General features: G+C 42.0%; 4 protein-coding genes across 7 annotated transcripts; 2 read left to right on the top strand and 2 right to left on the bottom strand.

Moving 5' to 3' along the window:
* The first annotated feature begins 1,789 nt into the window (after positions 1 to 1,789).
* Positions 1,790 to 3,695, top strand: znf511 (zinc finger protein 511). Its single transcript, XM_028423431.1, has 6 exons — positions 1,790 to 2,015; positions 2,102 to 2,175; positions 2,340 to 2,541; positions 2,670 to 2,794; positions 3,111 to 3,329; positions 3,576 to 3,695. The coding sequence occupies exons 1-6, from the start codon at positions 1,827 to 1,829 to the stop codon at positions 3,646 to 3,648; spliced, it is 882 nt and encodes a 293-aa protein (XP_028279232.1). The 5' UTR covers positions 1,790 to 1,826; the 3' UTR covers positions 3,649 to 3,695.
* A 1,266-nt stretch (positions 3,696 to 4,961) lies between these two features.
* Positions 4,962 to 6,172, bottom strand: msx3 (muscle segment homeobox 3). Its single transcript, XM_028423565.1, has 2 exons — positions 5,699 to 6,172; positions 4,962 to 5,460 (listed from the first exon to the last, which is right to left on the bottom strand). Exons 1-2 carry the CDS (start codon positions 6,057 to 6,059, stop codon positions 5,054 to 5,056), a joined length of 768 nt encoding a protein of 255 aa, XP_028279366.1. The 5' UTR covers positions 6,060 to 6,172; the 3' UTR covers positions 4,962 to 5,053.
* A 14,124-nt stretch (positions 6,173 to 20,296) lies between these two features.
* On the top strand, positions 20,297 to 21,830 carry LOC114447245 (titin homolog). The gene is made up of 4 exons (XM_028423406.1): positions 20,297 to 20,377; positions 20,521 to 20,575; positions 20,689 to 20,726; positions 20,925 to 21,830. Exons 1-4 carry the CDS (start codon positions 20,370 to 20,372, stop codon positions 21,616 to 21,618), a joined length of 795 nt encoding a protein of 264 aa, XP_028279207.1. The 5' UTR covers positions 20,297 to 20,369; the 3' UTR covers positions 21,619 to 21,830.
* fuom (fucose mutarotase) lies at positions 21,503 to 23,464 on the bottom strand. 4 transcript variants are annotated; one of them, XM_028423407.1, is made up of 8 exons: positions 23,177 to 23,448; positions 22,906 to 22,998; positions 22,663 to 22,731; positions 22,515 to 22,585; positions 22,342 to 22,440; positions 22,174 to 22,247; positions 21,981 to 22,043; positions 21,503 to 21,621 (listed from the first exon to the last, which is right to left on the bottom strand). In XM_028423407.1, the coding sequence occupies exons 1-8, from the start codon at positions 23,349 to 23,351 to the stop codon at positions 21,606 to 21,608; spliced, it is 660 nt and encodes a 219-aa protein (XP_028279208.1). In that variant the 5' UTR covers positions 23,352 to 23,448; the 3' UTR covers positions 21,503 to 21,605. The 4 variants fall into 4 exon arrangements, with proteins under 4 accessions (XP_028279208.1, XP_028279211.1, XP_028279210.1 ...); XM_028423410.1 differs by having other exon boundaries at positions 22,906 to 23,074; positions 23,177 to 23,274; XM_028423408.1 differs by having other exon boundaries at positions 21,603 to 21,621; positions 21,953 to 22,043; positions 23,177 to 23,441.
* Between the last annotated feature and the right edge of the window lie 713 nt (positions 23,465 to 24,177).

Genomic DNA, 24,177 nt, shown 5'->3' with positions numbered 1-24,177 from the left:
CCCTGAGCATTGACATTAAACCTTGTGTTAGTTTTCCTTGAATGAGCAGTCTTTAAAATTCATTTGCATTTAAACCATGCTGCACCCCGTTCAAATTTTTAACAAGCATCTGTGCAGTGTAAAATTATAAATAAAGTATTAGTTATTGATCCCACCATCCAGTGGACTGGGCGGAAAAATAAGAAAGATACATTATAATTTATAAAATGAAAACCCTTTACTATGAATTTTTATTTATTATAATTTTTATTTATTATAATTAAAAAGGTTAAATTACATTAAAATAAAAATGAATGTAAGATGAAAACTATATAAACAAAAAAATAATATTATATCAAAAAAATACACTATAATATACTGCTTCCCAGTGGCAAACAAAACGATGTCAGCTGCAGCTTCTTATTCTTCCTGGCTTTTGATAAGAAATTGCACAACATTTGTGTCATTTCACAGCATTCATGATTTAATTCATCCATTAATTCATTCATTAATGCGCTAAATTCAGGTCAGGTCACACAGCTGGTCTGTTCACATTTTCAAAGGCCCCGTTCACACTGGGGGAAAAAATGTGGCTTAAGCAGGATTTGGCCGCATCCAGATCAATCCAGATGTGTTTTTTTCCGAGTGTGAACACCTCCAATCCGGCTGAATCCAGTTTGATTTCAAGCCGGCTAGATCCACCCTCGAGAGGTGGATCTAGCAGGATTGGCTCAAATGTGGCTCAGGTGTGAACGCTAATAATCTCGTAATATGGCTAATAATGTGGCTAGCCGGATTCGCTAGCCACATTATTAGCCATATTACGAGGCGCCACCTAATGGTTTGGAGAACAGCAAACACGCTGGATGAAGCCGGATTGAGTGCAGACACAACTGTGTGCTAGCCAGATTTGAAAATAGGTCTGAACGCATCCAGCTTAAAGGCTGTCTGGGCTCAATCCTACTCTAGCTGGAATGACTTTCTCCAGTGTGAACGGGGCCAAAATGCTTGTTTTGTCTTCCTGTCATGTCTGACCAACAGGTGGCTGAACGTCTCTCACCGTGATGATCAGCCTAAAAATACAACTAATAAAGGCATACTTTATTATTTTCAGTACAACCTGAGAGCAACTGGATCATTTACACAAATTCAGGCAAAGTTGAAAAAAAATTCTAATTCTAAAACTAGAAAAGCATTTCCTAAAGAAAATGCAAGTTTGATTGCTGCAGCTGAAGCATTGCTTTAGATGCAGCCACAGTTGACGGACGCCATGGAAGACTGTCGTCGTCACCTCTCCACCCTTGCCCGTGGTATGTGGCTGCAATGTCAGGTCCTGTCATTAACACAATAAAAACATTATTTGTGATTAAATGTGTGCCCTCGCCTACAGAATGGTTCCATCATCTTTATTACTTTATTTATTTATTACAAACTGACAAGCGAAGTGAAAGCCTTCTAGGTGAAATCTGTTTCACTGGTACGAATGTTTACTCCCATAAAGTGGAGTTAAGAACTTCGCAACACATTAATACCTGAAAAGTTAGCAAATAAATATGGATTAATGACTCCATGCGTACCTGTAAAGCAGCATTTGGCTCTGGGCTACCTTCAGTTGGTCAGGTCTGGCTACAATAACATCATATGCCTGGCAGGAACCGCACTAAAGCAGAAGCAAAGCTGCAACGGCGAAGGCGACATATACGTGTAATGAAAACACTAGATGACGTCATCACCCCGCGCCAATTTCAACTGAAACAGGAACACCGTGGCTGTGTCCCAATTCAGGGTCTACAGCCCGTTCCTGGCAGTTGCAGGTGCAGCACAGAGTATTAAAACATAAAAATACGATGCTGCAACCAGAACCAGTGCACCACCACTGTCTGACGGCGGGAGGACTTTTAGTAAGAAGCTGCGAAGAAAGTCTCACTGGTGCGACGGAGCAGCAAGACGGCAGGCGGCAAGAGTCTGAGGAGGGAAATCCGTTCAGCTTCACCCCGCAGCTCATCCACCTGCATAAGGACCACGAGCTGTTTGAGGTAAAAACGTTTGTTGACGTTTGGTGACGTTAGTTATCTGGCTAGTAAGCTGCCCCCTGTAACTCGCGTGTACATCCTGTTTACAGGATGGAGATATTCACAGACACATGTATCTGCAAGACCTGTACACCTCAGAAGCAGAAGCCAACCCTATACTCAGGTATGAATGCATGAAAAAAATCCATATATGCCTTGTGTTACAGTTAAAATTGACAATTGAGACTGGTACAGAAATTAAGAAAATCTTTGTCCTTTCAAAGGGAAAACAGTGGGACACCTGAGGTTTAGTGTTGATGGTCATTCTGTCTCCTCCTCTTCCCTCAGTGTGTCAGAGTTTGCCTGTCACATCTCAGGCTGCAGTGCTGTCTTCAGTACGCTGGAGGAGTACGAGCACCACTACAACTCCGTGCACAGACATGTGTGCTGCTCCTGCCGTCGCTCTCTGCCAAGTGCCCATCTCCTAGACATTCACATCCAGGAGTGGCATGACTCTCTCTTTACTATCCTCGCCCAGAGGCAGGACATGGTAAGTCCATGATCAAATCTGCCCCATGATATATATTTATTGTTTTATATTCACTTTCCTAAACTGTGAACATACAGTAGGATATTTTTTTAAATCATTAGGAGACAAATGGTTTCCCCTTTTTTCAGTACCAATGTCTGGTGGAGGGCTGCACACAGAAGTTTAGGACTAGTAGAGACAGGAAGGACCACCTAATAAAAATTCACAAATATCCTCCAGACTTCAGATTTGACAGACCCAAAAAGGACAAAGGGTAAGACTGTTTACTGCATTTTGTCCACTAGATGGCAGCCAAATGTCAGTAGAAATGTAGCTAGGGTTTCAGTTTAGGTGATCCAATACTGGTTAAAAAGGATGTATTTGTGCAGACATGAAACCATCTTTCTACTTTTACTTGACTATTTCATTTGTTCCTAAGATAAGATTAGATGTGTTATAGAGTGAGATTTGCAGCTTTGTGCCTGTATGTGTTCTTATATAAGCATGATAAAATGTACATGTTTTAGGTTTTTATATTTTTCTTAAAAAGAATTGTAGCTGTAATCTAAATATCACCTTTCTGTTAACAGAAATGGAGAGATAAAGAAACAGCAGCAGAAGGATGCAGCCATGGAGGTAGTGGATGATGTTTGTGAGTCCGAGGGCGTGTGTGTGGTTGTGTGTAATGTGATGTCCGACCAGCCCCAGCAAGCAGAATCAATGGAGACACATGTGTCAGATGAAGAAGCAGCACAACAGGGCTCGGAGCATTCAAGCACAGCGCCATCAAAACCTCAGTACTCATACAGGTGAGTCTTTAAACTAAGCTGGAAGAAAATGCTGTGCCGAGTCATTTTCAAGATGCTGTAAATCCTTCAATTGAATAACACTTTAAAGGTCTGGTGCAGATGTGTGCAATTATATGAGACGTTTCATTATCTAATTTATATTTAATATTCTTTAATTAAAATGTGAGCGACTGTTTTCCTGAGTTAACTGCACCTAAACCATTTGAAAACCAAAATTCAACGACAGTGTTTTTTTTTCTCTCGCAGGGTTCCTACCACTGTGTGCTTCGGTCACGGCTCCATTCGAGGCTTCAGAGGACGACGGGGAAGGAAGAAATGACATAATGCCTACAAACTTTTTAACAACAAAATATTTATTCTCATGTGTCCTTAACTTAATAAAGCTTATTTTGCAAACAAAAGAAAAGACTTTCATTTAGGTGGTGAAAATAGTGTTTGCAGTTCCCTGTGTCCTAAATGATCATCTAGAAAAAGACAAATGACAAATGCCAGAATTTACATAATAGACTTTAATAATTGTACAAAACACATTTCACCCATGAAATATAAAATACACTGTACATTAAGACTGACGTGACCTCGGTCACATTTAGCACTTTGAGTGTTTGTAAAAAATAAGTGAGGACTTTTTATTTACACTTAGTAATGAAACTGGTCCGTACTCTGTGCAAAAACATTTAACTTTCTGAGGTAATGTGAGGCAGATTTATAGATCTGTATTGTTGAAACGAGGAAAGTTATTACTGATATTACCGTTATATTTAATTTATGTAAAAGAACAGGGTTCTATAGGGTTTTATAAGTCACTGTGCTGCATTTAAGAAGAAAGGCACAAAAAGTAAACATGTCTGCAGATGAACCTTCTATTACCTACAGACAGATTTTATGACGACTAAAAAGGCACAGATGAAAATTTCCTCATATCCATGTTGATATACAGTAGCAGAAGTTATCAGATGGTTCTTTTCCTAAACTGTCCCTGTAGCTTTAAAAACACTGAGATGTGTTGTTTTACAGCTCAGTCCCACACAGAAAGTGTGTTAAAGTTTTAGAGGGTTGAGGGCCTTTCACAATTAAATACAAGTTTGATTTTCTATATTTTTTATTTTTATCCAGGTCCAAATTCAGCATTTATTTAATCTCTCTCTCTGGTCTCTAAACTTTTTGGGGGCTGTTAATAAACTGCCAATATTTTAATATAGCCTACAACCGCCTGGCTCTGGAACAAGAGTGAAGCTCATAAAATTAAAAAATAGGCGTTTAAATACTGAAGAAGTGCAGTGAAAAAAATTCGAAGGTCTCAGGAACAGAAAGAAGTCGTGTCAGTGGAGAGGTAATGGTTTCAGCGTAAAGGCCTTGACATCTTAGATCATCTAAAGTCCGTCATAATAAGCCAAATGATTTTAGTCAATATCCTGCTATAATGATCATGTTAACAAATCATCATAACATTACCGTAAAACACTTTTTAAATATTTGTTTTAATGAAAAGCAATCGAGTGATTTTTTTCTTCTGTTCCTTAAATAAACGGACTAAAAATGAAACCACATTGTTTTATCTAAAAACATATGGGTACAAATGAAATGATTCGATGTTTTCCTAAACATTTGTCATAAGATTTATTTCAGCAGGTGATTCTTAAGATGGACATTTTTTGTTTTTTTGCAGTGCTGGTTATTTTGTTGTATGAAGGCCAGACAAAGCAGTCTAAAGTTAGTGAGAGTTATGACAAGTAGTACATCCCGTATGGTCCAGTGAATATTCCTGGGACAGGTAAGGCGGGCCGCGGTCCGTTCAGGGCCCCGTACAGAGCCGGTGCACCCATGGGTGCGCTCAGTGGGAAGGGAAAGGCGAAGGCCGGGAGAAGCGGTTTCGCGGCCAACTTTAATTTCTCAATCTCGGCCTCCTGCAGTCTCTTGGCTTTGGCCCTGCGGTTCTGAAACCAAATCTTGACCTGGGTCTCTGTGAGGCTGAGGGAGCTGGAGAACTCCGCTCTCTCTGCGATTGAGAGGTACTGTTTCTGACGGAACTTCCTTTCCAGAGAAAGCAGCTGAGAGGTTGTAAAAGGAGTTCTGGGCTTCCTGTTGTTCTTGTGTTTCCGTAAATTGCACGGGGTCGGGCTGGGAAGTCCTGCAGGCAGATTCAGAGAGTCAAATGACTGGAAGTCACTTTCATTTGCATTATGCATTAAATTAAAATCATTCCAAATCAGAGTAACCAATAGGCATCTTGAGTTATTTGCTGTTTATTAATAAAGCAGGTTATTTACAAAAGCCCTCTCCATCATATTTCTTGTAATGGACTTTAAAGGTCTAATCCTATTTTAAGACTTGTTTATATTTATTGAAGAAACAAATGCTGAACTTACTTGGAGGAGATGCATAAGGGGTCTGAAGCCAGGTGCTCGCCTCCTTGTCGCTGAGGTCCACAGCCTCCGGTTTGGACCGATAAAGTCCCCTTGGTGACGCACACTCAGTCTCCTCCGCTCGTGCGCAGCCGGAGCCGGGCTCTGCAGGGTGGAGGCTCCTGCAAGGCGTCCTGTCTGATATGAGAGACTCCACACTGAAAGGCAGATCTGAACTTTTAGATTTACATCTTCGAACAGGAGACAGGTCCAGCTCGTCTGTTCCTATGCCAGCAGCGACTCTGTCCTCATCCGAGGTCTCTCCAGGAGCAGCCGACAGCGGTGATCCTTGCGCAGGATTCATTACGCACGACTGAGGTGCCATACAACCTAGTCCTCCCGTCGCTCTCTCCGTTACTGTTTATGTTATCGTGACTTCACTTAAAGAGGTCCGTGTTGCTGCTCAGGTCCCCCCGTTGTTGCGCAGCTGCGTGGCAAACTTCTTTTTACGCACTGACGTTCCTCTCCTTCAGCGAAGAGCCACGAGCTCCTCTCTCATCTCGCCGCCTGCCTATCAGTCTTTAGAGGTTAGCACGTGACTTGAGCAAAGCGGTTTCCAATAGGCTAAGCTTGTAATGACAGTGTTGTGGTTCATTTCATGCAATCTTGACAGATGCAAACCCCTCATCAGTGGCAGAGCGTGTGTAAGACTGGACCCATCTCTGCTTTACCTTCCATAGTCTGCCCCACACAAAGTCTGATGTGAAAGCTTTGCTTTTGCGTTTCTACACACCACCAAACATTTTCTTTAGTGTAGTAAGAGTTGTCTCTTTGTATGTTGTAGTTTTTGCTGCCTGTTGTTTTAAAGTAAAAAATTCAGCCAAAAAAAGTTGACCCAAAACTTCATGAGACAGACATTACAAATTTCACTATTATAACATAAATAATTACAAACTGCAAAAAGCAAACAGTGGCTTTCATTGTTGCAGCGCCTCCTCTGGAAACTTGTACTTGAGAGATTTGTTGACAGCAGTTTTTCACCATGTTTCATTAAAGCAGGAAGACAATCCAGCTGTGATTTACTGCACTCTTTATATTCCTAAGAGTTATTATCACTGTAAATTTCTGTCTTGTGGCCTGTAATCAAATTGTCCATGGCCATATTTCAGCCTTTAGTCTTCACTGTGTGTAAACCCTTTGAGAGTCAGTAAAGGACTCATAGGAGAGGCCTCTCCAAATTGGCCTTGTTCTGCAGCTCATCAGATCAAGTCAAATCATTTTCAGAGAAACTTTATCTCTTTCTTGTGGGAACTGCTGCTGTTGGGCCTGCAGCAGCACACTGACAGTCTGTCTGCAGGACAATTGGTTAAATAGAGTTAACTGTTTCTCTCCCCGAGGTACGTTCCTGCTTTGATCCTGCTGAGCCTGGCGCCTGTCTGCTCTCTCTCCCCCTCTCGCTCTCTGTGTGACAGTGATAGATCACTGGGTAACTATACAAGCTTTCATTGACTGTAATTTAGTACAACATTACATTCTCTTCTACTTTACTGTGAATATTACCACACTCACTCTGTTTGAGGGGAGATTTAGTGCCGTCTGAAATGTTTTGTATTCTCTTCGATTGTTTTAATACAAATAAGTCTATTTCCTGCCTGTCTGTGTAGGACAGACAGGCAGGAAATAGATTTATTTGCCATAAATCCAATTATATTTAACAATTAAATCAAAGGTCATAACCAGGTATTCATACCACTGTTAAAAGTAAGTCATTGTCTTTAGTGTAGATGTTAATGATGCCAGTAAGTTTTGACCTGTTGGTGGCGCTGTATGAAAAGTCCAAAATGTGTGGAAAATTCTCTCTTTTCATCAGTGGAGGATTATTTAAAGAGTTAATTGTGGTTTTCTGAAAGAGTTTTTGTATCAAACTGAACATGTTGAAGCAGGCTTCATACACTTCATTTTTTCAAACCTTTCTCTTTCATCAGAGTTGGCAGTACTCACTGCTATCCTAAGCAAACTTTGGGGAGGGGGCTGGAGTCGTGTGGAATAAACATTTATGAAACACACAGCGGGGAACTTGTGGTGGTGAAAGTGTATCGTCTTTAAAGGAGAGGGGAGGCCGGTCTGCTGAAGCATAACAGCACATTATTCTGTGTCTGAGTGGACCTGCCAACATCAGTATGTCAAACTGTCAATGGATGGGGGATCATAAACGTTCCTTTCCATGCTGACATTTTCAATAACTCAAACCCTGCACAGCAGCTTCCATTTAATAAACTGGGGTCACTGATTTGTGTTAAACACACCTATTAAGCACCGGTTATCACTTGCAGCACTAACAGTTTAAATTGCAATGATTGATAAGACTGCTGGATCCATTACTGTAATAATAAAGTGAAGCAGACAGGCTCACTTGGCTCCAGTTCACTTTCACTCAGGCCCAATCATGCCAACCAGCCAAAAAGGATGTGGAGGGCCTGAGGTCCTCCCAGTGATGTGTCTCCTTATCTGATCTGCAGTTGAAGGGAAGTGCAACAACATGTCAGTCTCAATTAGTTGTTTCATTTTTGCCACTGTCAGCACATTGTGTCTTGAGAGCTGCTACTCTCTGTTTCCACTAAAGGTCCAATCGAACCTGTCGACCTAAACTGTGAAAGAGGCCACTGATACGGCCATTATACATGTATTCCTCCTTCTTCCAGCATGCCTCAGGTCACGTGGAGCCTCAGATCACCACCTGAGAACATTTAAAAACATGACATGTTTCTTTCTGACGTGGAAGTGGAGGTCGATGGGATGGAATTTACAAAGGCTGGTTTCAGACATGTACTCCTTTCAGTTGACCTGATGGGGGCTGAACGTGTCAGCTTCATGTCTGACTGAGCACCCTGGTCACTTTACAGTTAATGTTATGAAACAACCTTTGTGGGTGAATCTAAATCTAAACCTGTTTTTTAATCCCAGGGATACATCACAACGCTATACTTCACAGGCGGATCTTGATCGCTATTGTTTAAATTATACTGTCCTGTGCTTGAAATACCAGGCTAAGCCACACACATTCCTTCATTTTGTGGTAATCTCATGTCTCCTGTAAATCCACTAGGCCAGGAGACCCTAACTTTAACCAAAGTGAACAGTACGCTCTGCAAGGAAAGGCCACCTGTCTTTGCCTTTTGGTTAAGGTTTAAGAAGAGGTTATGATGTTGCCTTAATGTTTATAATGACGGCAGATTTCACAGTATTTCCTGTACTTTGAGTGCTTGTCAGTGCGTATAAAGAACTTAAATAATCATTTGTTGTGACAGCACCTCAGTTTTGAACTAGTTAAGACAGGGTGCTGTAATATGTTCTGTTATTATTTGTTGACATCCTGGAAACACAGTGGTACTGCAAGCATCAGTGTTGTAGATCTTTGAGATGCATGAAGCTTTTACTTGCTTTATTTTAGATTAAAATACCTCCTTTGTGATGGTGGCACAATGACTCACATGGCAGATGAAACCTTTGTAATTACCTGATGGGTTGTTGATTGGTTAAGTGCTGTTCATTTATCCTCTATATGTTAGCGTGACTCTGCTGTCAGGACACAGTGCTGACAGGCGAGCAGCGACGGGTTATTATGTCTCTGTGTGTTTTCTGTGTAGGATATTGGGTTTGGTGACAGGAAGGCGCGTCCCACATGGTGTCCGACAGAGATGAGCGGAGTGTTTGGCTGACAGGGAGCCCAGCAGTGAGTCTTGCCTGCAGTGCCAGGTGCTAACAGGTGAACACAGAGATATTGTTGCTGTATTGTTGTAGTTTGGGAGAAATGGACAAGGACAAAGGGAACCGGACACTCTCAGGGGTTAGAGTGAGCTCAGTGACAGCGCTGACAGCAGGGGTTGTAGGGGTGAAGGGGGGCTCAGATAGCAGCCTGCACTCTGTGTGGATGATGATGTTAGAGAATGACCCAAGAACAGAGGCCAGGGATGTCAAATTATGATACTGCAGGCTCTTTATTGTCTGGCCATGATAGCAGATGTAGGCGTCATTAGTATGAGGGTGATGACAGCAGAGGAGCAGGGTGACATCGCAGGACTAAGGGAGGCAAGAGAAACCTGACACACATGCACTGTGAAAACACACAGTCTTCCCATGCAGAGAAGCTCCACTGTAACCCACTGAAGAGGTCTCTGAGTATAATGACTAGCATTCCAGTGAATCACGGTGGGACACAGCAGACAGGAATGTCCCTGTAGTGCATTTAGTGAATGATGTTGCAGTTTCCTTTTCTCCTACAGTCTATAGATTCAAACTGAGTTAAACCTAACCCATGTGTGCTGCAGTCCCCCCTCTGTGAACAGCAGAGTGGGGTCAGGCCTCAGCACAGTGAGTGAACATGTTTTGGTGTTGTCTCACTGAATAGCTAAAAAAAAAGCTGCACTGATTTGAGTCAACCTGCTGCTGCTGGTTGACTGGTTTGCAAATTAGGTTAAACATTTTCCAACAATCTTCTTCGCAACCGCTCATGTGATGGCAGCTGCACCGCAACATGCTGTGACCATTTAAACTGTGACAAATCACACAACAGCACCTGTTGGGAGATGACTCGCCCACAGAGACATTCAACTGAAAATAAAGTCTCCATTGTGGCTCTTTGATGTCAGTATACCCCCAAACAATGTATGGTAAATGAAAAATACACAAAACCCCGGAGCTGAAAATGTCATAATTCAAGGTGTAAGCTATCGGCCTGCTGTTCCAGCTTTCCAAAGAAAAAAAGCAAACTGTGAACTGACTAAACCTAAAGGGGGAAACAAAAGAGGAAGGAATTCTTCTGTTAAATATTAGGCTCACTGTCCCACAGGTTTTTGAATAAATGACCAGTTGTGTGTCAAGTAAATACATATGAAATCCTCCATTTTGGACTGTATACAGGTTGGTTAAATGTGTTAGCTTTTCCTTACCCTAACCAAGTGGTTTTGTTAGCTGAACAGTGAATAAAAATGGTTGAACCAGGCTGTAAACTTCAATCTCCAGGGTCAAAGTTTGCAGTCTTTTTGCTTTGTTTGTGGACTTTCCTTTGACAACAGCTACTAAGTTTTCTTATTTTGCTTTAAAAAATTTTAAATAAATCTTCCTCTGTTTATGAAACTATTTCTTTAAAGGACCTGGAGACAAATGCTTGTAAAGGGTGCTATATAAATACAATTCACTGGAACAAGTGTGCATAACATGCAGTTAAATGCAAATGTGTTGTGAGCAACTTGTTTTGATCTATGAGTAGATCCTTACATTTTTCCTAATAGCTTGTGACTCACATTGACTTCAAAGGGTGTTAGGCATGTTGATTTTGTCAGTAAATTATGGCATCATCTTTTATCAGAGGCTTTGATAATGTTGGCCACATAGCGCAGCTGAAACTGGAACAAATTGGTGTTTCATGCCTTGCTCAGAGGCATTTTGTGCTAGCTGTAAATGGTGGGAATTGTAGTCACTTCCTCTGAGTATAATGTTCTGGTCACAGAACATTATACTTTTACAAAAATATCTACTTCAGCTCTAATTGTACATCATTTACAGATTCTATACTATAAAAATGTAGTTTAATTAAAATATATTTAGGGCACTAACCTGTGAATCTCAGTGCAATTCTGTGATCTCAGAACAGTGACAGCCTGAACAAATATGGCGACTTGATTCTTCTGAGATTACAATAGATTCCACGTCGTCTCATGAAGCTGTGAAAGGGATGGGAGGGCACAGCGGAGGCCCCTGAATAAACAGCCATTAAATTCTCCCTACGCCTGTGTGAGGGTGAAGCGGCGGAGTTCCTTTTAACCAAACCAAAACACAAAGGCAGACACCAACAGAATTACATGTACGGAGAGGGGAAAATTGTCCAAATAAGGTAGCCCGTTTTACCTTTACTATTTCTTCTTTTTACATTGGACGTAAAAGAGGTAGATGGACAGCGGAATAAAGGGTGGAGGGAGTGGAGAGGGGGATGAATTAGATGAAGGAGAAGATGAAAGCTTTGTTGTGCTGATGCTTAATGAGCTGGAAAACACAATTGAACTTCTCTGACTGTGGAAATTGCTGTGAGGGCATCGTAAATTAGCGTCAGTGTGGGAGCTAGCCCGCTGACAGAAAAGGGGCTTTGTGCCGTAAAGCCTTCTTCACAGGCCTGCAGCCACTGAGATCTTCACAGCGGTGTCATAGCTCGATCTGTCACGCGACAAGGAGTTCGGCGGTTACTCTTAAACATGGAAAAGGCAAGAGTATGGTGGCATTCTTTCAAATCCATTTATCAATGGAAACCACCTGTTGATCTATATTTTCAAAGTAAAGTCTCTGGCTCTACCTGTGGTTTGTTATTCCTGAAATGATGGGCTATATAGTGGATAAGGCAGAGAGTGGGATGGGTCTAATTCTCCTCTGATATTTGGTGAACTCCAAAGGGTGACTCTTCATTCTGGCTTTGCAGGCTTGGCACATGCCTTCTGTTACTAAGTGGCTTCATATTGAAAGGCTCTGCGGCCGCTATTCTCTAACCCAATGGGTGCCAGCCTCTCTGCCCTGGCAGCTGCTGGGCTTTAGAATAGACCCATAGTTTCCCCTCTGCAGGTGAGCTGCGCAGCCAAAACAGGGCCCCTCAAAGGCCTTTTCAGGGCCTCAATAGGAAACTGACTTGGGGAAAGAGGAACGGGCACACAATGGCCGCCTTCTCTGGACACAGAGAAGATGGAGATGAGCTATTCGGCTGCTGCTTTAGTGTTGCTTATAGCCATGTCGAGGAGAGGTGATGAGAGAAGAGAGGAGAGGATGAGTCCCCCCTTTTTAAAGTTTCTGAAGGCGTGGCGTGTTTTCCAGCTCTGCCGCTGCCGTGCAGGGACGTCCTGTCAGCCCTCGTCTCAGATGTAATTGCTGCTCTTTTGAAACCCGATGAAACAAAATGGTTATTTTCCATGTCCTGGGGTGACGGAGGTGACACTCCGTATCCACACCTCCCCTCATTCCACCATCCACCCTTTTCCCTCCAGTCCTGTCCCAGACCACTGGGACTCCCTTTTGCTCCAGCAAAGCTCTTCACATGCAGGCGGGAAAGAATGCACCTCCCTCTGCTCCCTCTTACCTCCTTTTCATAGTGTGCTTTTTAACTTTTATTAGCAACAGCTTCTACTGACATATGAAGAGTTGGCAGCAGATAGATGGGGTGAGAGAGGAGGTGAGAGCTGTGGGGAAGAGAGAGGAGTATTTTTGGTCTCTGGTGGTCAATGCTGCCTGGTAATTATTACTGTGAGTTAGTCATTCAAACAATATTACAGTACAGTTAGTTGTAGTTTTTTCTTAATCAGACAATGCTGCAACATAGAACTCATCCAACAACCTACATGAATGATGATCTCAGCTTGCTGCGGGGACTTGGTCTTCTTTCTTTTTGCTGTGTTTTTGAAGGCCAGTGAAACGTAAGCAGGATGCAAGGAGATGAGGTGCACAAATTTGGCTAAAATACAACACAAAGCAGGTCAGCTGTCATGTTAATGCTGCACTCAGTGATTGCTTACAAAGAGTCATAACTCATCAGAGCTAGAAGTTCAGATGAATATTTTTCTTTCTGTCTTATATCTCTGTGGATGAGTCATTGACTCAATGTGCCATCTGGTGGTACAAAGTGATATTACACAATGCTAATGTGGGTAACTTTCGTAGATATCGCTGCATCATGACTATCATTTCATTGCATATTCTAAACCTTTTTCAACATTTAAGCCTTAAATCCTATTACCATACATCTTATTGTTTGTTGTGGGATTTTTGCTTTTGTTAAATTTTCATCAAAACGAAGGCCGGTGATTGTTTTAATTATGCCCATCACTTTAGATTAGAGAAATATTTCTACAGAATCCTCTTTTGCTATTGTTTACATTTCACATGGGATTTTAAACACACCATCATCTGAGAGATTATGGAGTCTAATATAATTACATTGGGTAAGAAGATGCTATCAGTCCCTGTCTCATTTTTCCCCTCTTTTCTGTCTCTCTCCCTCCTTCCTTCTCCTTCTCTAATCAGTTCCACTCTGTTATTGCTGGCCCCAGGCTGTTTGCCTCTTTGCTAAAGTGCTTTCATAAGCATGAGACCAAAGCCTGCTCAAATGTCTATTAGACCCCGCTCGGACCCACAGTCACCGCATGCTTGACCTTACAGTGGTTGTTGCTGTCATTATGGCATCAGTGCTCACTGATCTGGCGTGCTTCACACCCTCTTTAGCCAGGAATCATTTTTCCTTCTGAAGTTAGTTCGAGCACGTTTGAAAGGTTAAGTGGTGAATAGGGCCTCTCACGACAGCGCAGACTGACAGAGACAGACTGTGACCGCAGCCCTGGAGGATGTTAAAACGCTATGAAATCCAGGACAGACAGTTCAACATAAGTTCTGAGGACAGACACACTGATGAATGCACTACACTTCATGTACTATTTGCTCTGAGGTTTTGAGAAGAAAGGAGCATTTCCTGCAGTCAGGCCAGCTGGGAGTGATTTAGTGACATTAGTAAAATCCCATTCTGGCGAGTGTCTTTCCTCTGGGATAAGTTCATAGGGCTATGTAAACCAACAATGTAAAAGTAACCCTCTTTAGTGAGAGTCATCTTGTGTTGGCTTATTTGGAGAGGACACAGCGGGCATCGTTATTGTGTTAGTTTAATTCACTGTGACTTCTGACTATAACCTCTCTGGGTACAACATTTAACTCCTGTGTATCAAACTGCATACAGTGCAGTTAAACAGGTCACCACTGCACAATAAATCCTGGTATAAATTGGGTTATGAAGTGCAACTTTTGCATCTTTCGCTTCTAGGAAAAAGAGAACCTAATTTGTATTTAAAGGCGCCTTCAAAATGGGGACACCCTCGTCACGCTGACATCCTAATGCAGCCCCCAAACTGGGACTGTCCCTCTGCTCTATGCTCTCTGACTTCCCACATCGTTTCATCAGATTAGCTATGACAAAGATACCAAAGAGGAGATTATCACTCATAGACCTAATGTTGGTAAACAGACTGTGACTCTGATCAAACCTCAACAAACAGAACACTCCTACAAAAACCGCTGCTAAAAACATGATTAGATGATGCAGGAAATTGCAATGCTTTGTGCACTTTATTAAATTGAGCCTTGAGCAAACCACAACATCACTTACAAAAATCAATAAAACAAATGTGTAAAGTTCATGGAGCAGTGTTTAATAATATCAATATCAGTATATTAGTATGAGGAAGAGAAAGTAAAACCAGCATTACTCTAAAAACATATATCTTTCACAGCTTAGTTCATAGTCTTACCCAGAAATATCAGACATGTAAACACAGCAACATGCCTCCTTATATGGAATCCTACATCATATAAGCACCTTATCAGTGTGAAATTTTATGTGTGGACCCTCTCAGGAACTAAGAAAAGAGTCAATATTAATCTGGGATCAAATTAATAACCTGAGTGGAATTAACAGACTTACTTTCAGAGGTCTCCTTTAAAATAAACTGATTTAGCAAGCTATTACGTGTCAGTCACCGTACCCCCTTTCCCTTTCATGCTGTGACTCCTCTGCTGTCGTCTGCGTCCTGCAGGTATGTAATTATGGTTTGAAAAGGTTGGAGCCAGGCTTTCCACAGGGCACAGCGTGGGAACAAAGGAGGGTCTGGGAGCAGAGGTCAGGGAGCGCAGCGGACACAAACTGCACAGATACACATTGAGGGGACAGTCAAACGACAGACTGGAGTCCGTTCGAAGGTCTGATTCACATCCTCTTACTGATATTGTGCCACTGAATGATGTGTGTAATTAGCAACTTGGCGATCTGTGGGATGAATGGAGGTTGTTGATGAGCGATACATTACATGTAACAAGATTCCTCAAAGCTGATTACAATTTGTCAGCACAACACACTGCAGTTACAGAACATGAATGAATACAACGATTTATATTATATTATATGTTTAGTGCTGCTTGTCAAGTGGCACAATATTGTGAAGCTGATGATAATGGCTCTTACTAGATTTTGTATGTAAAAATGAATGGATTCCTGAACATGTGATGGAGCTCACAGATATAGTTATCTTTAACTAAACCAGATGGGTTTGACAGTCTTTATCACCACAGAACTTGTAATTATCCTTTGACTACAAAAATGTTGGTATTTGAAATATGAAAAAAGAAAAAGAAACCATAAATCACTTTCACTAATAATGGCTGTTTCATGTTTTTATCAGCTGAGCATATGTTAAACTACACAACTGTTTAAAATCCTATCTGCGCAAATGAAAAAGAAAAAAAGCAGAGAGCGTGAAAAGTTTCATCCGCCGTCATAAATGCTCAGATCGGGCACATGTTTCTTTAATAAGGATGAAAGGGCAGCGTTCTTGTAACTGGATCTTTCTGTAGCGGGCAGCTTTCCATCAAGGAACAGCAGGATCCACTCTTTAACCCGGGAGCATCAGGACAGATGGGATGGTGACACGCAAACTTAGACACACACACAGACAAATTCAAAGCATGACAGACAATGCAGTGTGCCGTGGGAGCGGTGAAGAACATCTGCAACACCTGCATTCCGTGCTAACACCTGTACTCATGTGTTTCACTGGATGGGATCCCCTCTGCGCTTGTTCATCTGACTTCTCTGTGATGAATTCAGCGGGGCTGGAGGTCAGAGGTTAAAGGTTAGGGGTACTCCAGCTGGCAGCCAGGGCCACAGCGGACTCCAGTGAGGAGGCATTCAGGGACCAGAGCAGGAGGGGGGGATGAAGTCCTCTCTGTGTCATTGTGTTTTGTGCTTTATGTTTGATGTAAGGCTTCTCTTTATATTCTTCTTTTCTGCTACAAAAAAAAATTATCATGGTGTCAGATTTTGGGAAAATACAGAAAAATCCACATCAGCAGTAAGGTTTCTGCAGTTCCCTGGTTTCTTCAATAGAGGGCAGACTACTTAATTACTGAAATCAGCCACATGTGCCAAGTGTTGGCATGATGTGCACTTCATTTAACAGAGTTTTCCAAAACATTAGTTCTCCTCGAGTGGAAAATCTCTTTAATGAGAAGGGCAAAAACACAGTAAATAGCCATTAAACATACTTTAACAGCTCCCACATGTTTAGTGAGTTTATGAGGGGTGTGATTGAGGGAGAAGAAGGGTGTACGGCGTGTTTGTGTACGTGAGAGAGAAGGTGGAGAGGGTCCACATGAGTTTTCCCTCCTCTGATTGTGTCTTTAATAAATGATTTGCGTCAGCTCAGACAGCTAGCATAGCAAACGGTCATCTTTCACACAGATGGTCGGATCAGCTTTTCAGATTAGCTGCCCTGGACAGAAAGGTCAACCATCTTCTGTCAAACAAAGCACTTCCCACTGTCCTGTCATCAGTTACATAACAGACTGTCTGTCCTGTCTGTCTCCTCTGCAGCTCCTGGTCCATCTCCCCTCGTCTGACTCAGCTGTCATCAGCAGTATTGTTGCTGGAAATCTGTCTCAGGCTTTACCTGTGGAGCCAGATCATCAGGTGGCTCCGGGCCCCAGACTGACTGGCTCATCACGCCCCCCACAAAAAAATCCCACCTGCTCTGAAAGAGGAGCGGAGAGGAGTTTTTCAAGCAACCACAATGTTACAGGCAGTGTCAGACCCCAAAGATCCTGCTGAACAGATGACTCCTGTTCAGATTCATGAGTCTGACAGCTCTGCTGGTCACCAGATCACTACATTTCATGTTCGCCTCCACTCTTCCATGGAGGTCTTTCTCCCAGCCTGTAATTCCTGCAGTAAAAATGCCTAATGTGCGTTTAATGGATGTCGGCGAAGCATCAATTAAGTTAATTGTAGATCATTGAGTTAATTTTAGTTATTTAGAAAACCCTAGCTTTCTTAAATGTTGTGAGTGCGGGGGATGTGACGGAAGCCTGTGTGCACAGACAGAGGGGTGGTTAGCCTCAAATACAGCCCTGTGCTCTGGGACGACCTTTATGGGATTTACTGGTTGTAATGACGGTGATGATGAGGTTTCGATGCTGATGATTGTTTTAGTGTGACTCGTCTGTTTTCATTTCATTTCAAACAGTGATACATTATGTGTTGAAGTTTAGAGTGGAGTCTGATGTCTCCGGCTGCTTGTCACCTGCTAAATATTATGTTCTCTATTTGTTTCTCCACCAGTGGAGACTTAATTCACATCAGTGCAGTGACATATTAAACTGCTACTTATTTGTATAAATAGCAGTGCACGCATGCATTCATGCAACAAGTGTGTGACTGAAACATTAAGCAACATAAAGTGGGAATTCAGTCAACTTTTTATTTTGGTGGCTTCCATCATATAATGCTGCAAGCTGCAACAACTGGAGCGTGTTTTCTATCCCACAATTACCAGCATAAATCATGACTTAATGCCACATTTAAACAGTTACAGACAAGCAATTTATTCTTGGCACACTCTTTGTATTTTGCGCAATATCAGTGTGTGTGTGTGTGTGTCACGGTTTATAGGCAGCAGTCATTACTTGCTGACAGCCATTCGTTCTGGTCTTTATTGTTTGTCCTCACAGTTTTTACATGATACATGCAGATTAATACATCACACCAGCAAATTGCAGGATAACAGCAGAAGCATTCAGAGTGACAGGAACAAATAATTTTTACACTGTGTACATACAAAAGAGCAGCTTCAGCATTCGCTGAAGCTGGTTTAAGTCATATGATTGTATTTCACAAAGAGCAGACATCTAAGCAGAGTAACTGACAGAGTCCGGTATACAGACCTGTGGGAATGCCGGGAGTTCAGAGTCTTGTGGTTAATCCATGTTGGTAGCTGCTGGGTTTCTCATGAAGGATGTTTGCAGATGAATGAAGTATTTGATAGAAGCTTCACCACAATTTAGACTTGATGTCTTCTCTCAGGGTTGAGGTTTGTGCGAGATCACATCCGGAGGCCCTTTATGTAGATTCTAGCTGCAGCCAGCTAACTTAGTTTATCGTGATGACAGAAACAGCCTGACTGGTAAACTGTAATAAATTTAGCCAGACCAGATTCTCTTCTCGAGTGTTTATTTTAAGCTAAGCTAAGCTAGCCGGCTGCAGCCTGTAGCTTCACAATTGGTGTCTAAACAAGTGGTGGTGATCTTATAATTTGTTTGTTTGTCAATAAAGTCGGAGTTTCTGAAGAATGAAAGATTACACACCCAGAAATCATGCAAGTGATGTCATCATAATTTAAACAGACTTGTCAATTTCCCCTCTTTTACTGTGCCTCATTCACTGTCTAGGATTATTTACTTTAGGGCGAACTTAAAATTGGCTACCATAATATGTGTAATTCATGGTCAAACGAGATCAAAAAGTTTATGTAAATAAGGTCCCACTTGGCCCACAGGAAGAGGGCTTCGCCTCTCTGTACGAGCAGAATCAGACAGTAGCTGTTTTGTCAATATTTCACAGGAGATGTCTGGCTTTTGTTTGCCTTTTTTGGACAGAAGGCAGCAGACCAATCAGTGACCTGGGAGCGGGGAAATATTGGACTTGTACATATGGATCTGATAGAGAGGGCAGATAAGCAGCAGACATGCTGGAGCCATCCCCTGAACAGAGCAGGAAGTGTGTGGGGTGTCTGCTCCTGTTCTGCTGTACAGTGTGCCGAATCCTGTTGTCATGAGACATTATGACCTCACATGTCAATTTAATGGTTTTCCTAACTGTCGTATAAGAAGTGAAGGAGGTGTAGAGCAGCAGTTTGATGGAGGGACTGTCAGAAGCTGAAACACTGAGCTGACACGAAATCATACCCTCAACTATCCTTAACTCACAGATGTTTGATGTGATCTTATTTCACATTTTAGAAAAAGGTGATCCAGATCCATTATAATGAAATTTAACAAACAGTCCTGTTTGAAACAGATAGGATTGTTGCACAAACATAATTCAGATCTGATAGTCTCATTTGATTTTATAATGGTGCCTGGTCTAAGATTACAAACCAATCATCTGCCTCCAATCTCTCCTCCCACACTGATGGGTAATTAGCTGTTTTAAATGACTAAAGCTGGACTCTGTCTGCGTCTGAGAGGGTCCCCATGAAAGCAAGTCATGCATATGCATTGTTTTTTCACAGTACTCTAACATTATACACACTAGCAATATAAGATATATTCCCATTAAACTATAGAAACCTGTCTACATGATGTCATCAGCCTGATGATGATGATTTTGATTTGTTGTGCTGACTTCTTACACTGAGTTCATAGAATTATAAAGCATAAAGTCTCCTGATAAAATATCTCTACCTCAGCTTTAAGGCCTCATAACCTTGAAACTGATTACCTTCACTAATCACATACTGGTAATTAAAGCTGTGTAGACTTTTGAGCTTGCAAGAATTATTATTATTTTAATTACACACTTTAAAGAATTCTAAATTTCAGCCACTGTCTTCACGCCGACTCCTTAATACGTCTACAAGATGCTACTAAAATTGGTTCTATCTTTAAAAATAGATGAGTGAATTTATTATGCACAACACGGGCCTGATGAGAAATGATTAATTTCACCCTGCGTTCAAAGGTCAAGAGAGTCTAACTGGTTTATTAGTAGAACTTTGCTCCATCTTTTTCACAGCAGGTGAACTAAAGAAAACATTCAACACACCGTCTGACAGCAGAAGGAGACAACATGTTTAGGTAAGTCAACATCAGCTACTCTCCTCACACAGGTCTCTAAATTTAACGGTGAGCCCTGCATGGCTGCAGGGAACTGTTTGCATGACTGGACAAAGATCTGTACGTAATAATGGGATCTTAACTCAGAGTCTTGTCTCTTGTAGGATTGCTCTGTTAGTTTGTGTTTCGCTGATATTTGGCATCACAGCGAAGCCATGGGTATGTACACTTTGATCCTGGGCATGCACAATATTACACTTCAAATCGTGTACACTGGTCCTAAAGACTTTACAATGATTTGTTTGGTCACTAATGTGTAATTTGTTTCTCAGAATAAACTTAAAGATGAAGCCTTCCAGGAAACAGTTATGTAAGTAGTAAGTTTCTTAAAGCAATGCGCCAGTCTTTTCTAAGCAGTGTCAGCAGCGACCTCTATGGTCACAAGTTGTAATTGCAGGTGTATTTATTTCTGTGGGTCTACTGTGTGTGACACAGACAGCTGCTTCACAACAACAGAATGATGCTATAAGCTAAAAATGAGACTGACTGTGAACAATCCTTCCTCCAGGTCCAAAGACGATAACGGAAAGATGGCCTGGGGAGCAGAAGTGGAGCCTCCAGAGGACATGGATAAAATTCAGTATGAGATTGACCCCAGCATGAAGATTTGGAAGAGTATGACAGGCAGTGGAGAGGACAAACAGGCCCTGAAGGCTGAGGAAGACTTGGATGAGCTTAACCACCCTTCAATGTCAGACCTACTCCAGAACATGGACGTCCTCCCTGCTGCTGACATTCAGGCTGAGCCCCCTCAGGGAGACGACAATGTGGAGCAGAGTCAGCGAGCAGAGGAGGATAGAGACAACATAGAAGAACCTGAGCACGACTGGGATGACGTCTACCACAAAGACAAGGAGGAGGAGCTGGACAGGTACCTGGCACCAATGGTGGCAAAGTTCAACCCTGATATGGGGGTCCGTGGTGGATTCTTTGAACCAGAAAAGGATGAGGACGACCTGTATCATAAAGATGAACTGAGGTCACCTGTTCAGGTGGAGCTGCTGAGACCTGAGATGAGGGCTGAAAGCGAGGTCAGGGTCCACCTCGAACCAGAGGATGACATGGATGACCTGTACCACAAAGAGGTCTTCAGGCCTGTCCTTTACCAGGATGATGCTGCAGTTGCCATTCCAGTCGATTCGCCATCTGTGAGGATGTACAGCGAGCCAGAGGAGGACCTGGACGACCTCTACCACCACTGACCCCTACAACAACCCAAATCAGACAGCTGATACACTGATGTTGTTAACCTATTAAATGTACTATAAAATTATGTTTTCTGTTGTGTGTATTAGCTTCAACATCAGGAGTGATTTTTCACCATAAATTCACACATTCCTGGAAAACCAGAATGCATTAAAATATCTGCTGCTCACATCTATCTGGATGATAAAGATATTTTAATACACTAAAAAGGTAATGTTTTGAGTGTTTATTTAAAAGTTATTTGGAGGATATTTACAAAATTAAATATACATACACATATTTTCTTTTAACTACAAGAATCACTAAAATAAATGTGCGCAGAGCGATTACAAATTGGGAAGTCTCTTCTGTGTCTCACTGTAGCTGCTCAGCAGGAATGACCCCCTTCTTCAGGATCAGGTTACCGTACAGAGCTGTTTCCCTGAGAAAAACACGTGAAAAGGACAATCAGACAAACTTTACAGACTTTACTTTTACAGACACATGATTTTGTGGACACTAAATAATAACCTCTGCTTTACCATTCAAATGCCAGCAGAGAAAATACACACCCTGTTGCCACAATAGCATATGCTTTCTTGGCTCGTTCATAGAAAGCAAACCTCTCCACCGTCTCCAGATGACTCTATGTGGACAGAGATGTGCACACAGTCACAAATCAAAGGAACATAAACTCTTTTTTGTGACTTACTGGATGTTTCGATATCTGGGTGTCTTACCTGAGACCCAGCCTGGTACAGAAGGTGTTTGTAGGCGTCCCACACGGGCACTGCTAAACCTCTCTGTTTGTCACTGTCAACCAGATCCATGACAGCAGCCTGTGGAAACACACTGACACACTCAATACATGAGCAAAAGTAGCAGACACCAGTGAATGATTTTGATCCTGTACCGGACAGGAGACGTAGGTATCCAGGGGCAACAGCTTCAAAATGGCCTCCAAAAGCTGAGGGATACTCAAACCTGCAATGAAGAGCAGACCCAGTGTGAACACATGGACTATCAGCACACACAGCATTGTGATACAACAGATTACACACCATCAGCTCTTATCTCTTTGGGACCACAGGCACAAATGGATGAGGCTGGAAAATTAGCATCAGCAAGGACTGAAAAAAACAAAGAACTGTGAGTCAGAGACTGGCTGTGTAGGTTTGTGATCCTGTGAGATCAGCTCTGTCACTCAGTGTTTACATGCACTCACATCACCCTGCCTGTGACAGCGTGCAAAGGTTACAGGCTATCACTGCTAGCCTCTACGTGTGTGTAAATTCGGATCATACCCAGCTCATCTCCGTGGCCCATTTTAGCGAGAGTATACAGCAGTTCAGGGGATAAAACAGAGGGGATTCCTTTCAGCACGACCATACTGGCAGCTACAACAAGCAGAGAACACAGGCGAGAGCATTCACTTCACCTACGTCCGCCTTCGCCTCGGGTCCGCCTGACATGCTAGTCATTAAAATAACCGATTACTAAAGAGTGCAGCCGTCTCAGGAGGTTCATATTTATATTGTTAGCATCACACGGTGGTCATGAAGCCAAAGTTTTTACCTGTTATTGTTTCGGTCTCCTGGAAAATATATTTTAAGAGTGTTAAGTGGTCTTCATCATCTTTGTTGACGCACGGAAACGTATCACGTGATCGGGTTGCCGTATTTGATTGGTCGGATCGAGTTTCTTTCACAAACTTAAAAAATAACTTTTTGTTTCGGTCAAAAACCTTCATAAGTCTTTTTGAGAGCCCACATTCTATTATAAATATATAAAACTAGTTTCCTTACAGTGTAGGCTAAAAAGCATTCGGATGAATAAGCAGGCGGTCAGCATAAATGGCTTTTAAAGTTGAAGAAGTTAATGACATGGTGGTATCTTATCTAAAGCTATAAAAGTGGGTAGTGCCATTACACTGTGCAGTTAATCTTCACTCTGTATTGTTTCTGACACCCTTGGGTGGGCATAATTCAATGCAGACACCGGTGAACGTGTTATTCTGACACGCTCTCTGATGCCAAGAATGTGAGATAATGAAAATATTTGTCAGATGAAAACCACTCCACCCCAGCCTGTTTCATCTGAGCCAGAAAAACTCTCAGCTGGATGGCAGGGAATAAAAAAATGCTGAGGAATCCTTTCCATGACCGCAGAGCCTACTGCTGTTAAAAAAAGAGAGAGAGAGAGGCTGATCTGCATATAAAAAGGCTTTTATAAAAGTCAAGTCACAGTTGCAGGCTTGTGGGCTTTAACACTGATTTATACAGCTGCTGTTAATAATAAACTGCAGAAAAATGTTGGTACTTTACTGCATACTTTACTGCAAATACATGATGACAGTGTATTTCATTTTATCCCAGTTATAAAGGGAACCTGCTGATCTGTGTGTAACACCACTGTCTTAGCTATATAATAAACCAGCTTGCAACCCATTATAAAAGGATTTGCTCTACAGAACTGTAACGTTAGTGTAAAATGGGTATTTGTTTCCCTTTTCTGTAAATAAAAGCTGAAAAGCAGTCTAAACTGATGTCATGAAAAATATTAACATTGAATTAAAT

The sequence above is a fragment of the Parambassis ranga genome, chromosome 15 (genome assembly GCF_900634625.1).
Source record: "Parambassis ranga chromosome 15, fParRan2.1, whole genome shotgun sequence".
Lineage (NCBI taxonomy): Eukaryota > Metazoa > Chordata > Actinopteri > Ambassidae > Parambassis > Parambassis ranga.
This window is presented reverse-complemented; position numbering and strand designations above follow the sequence as displayed.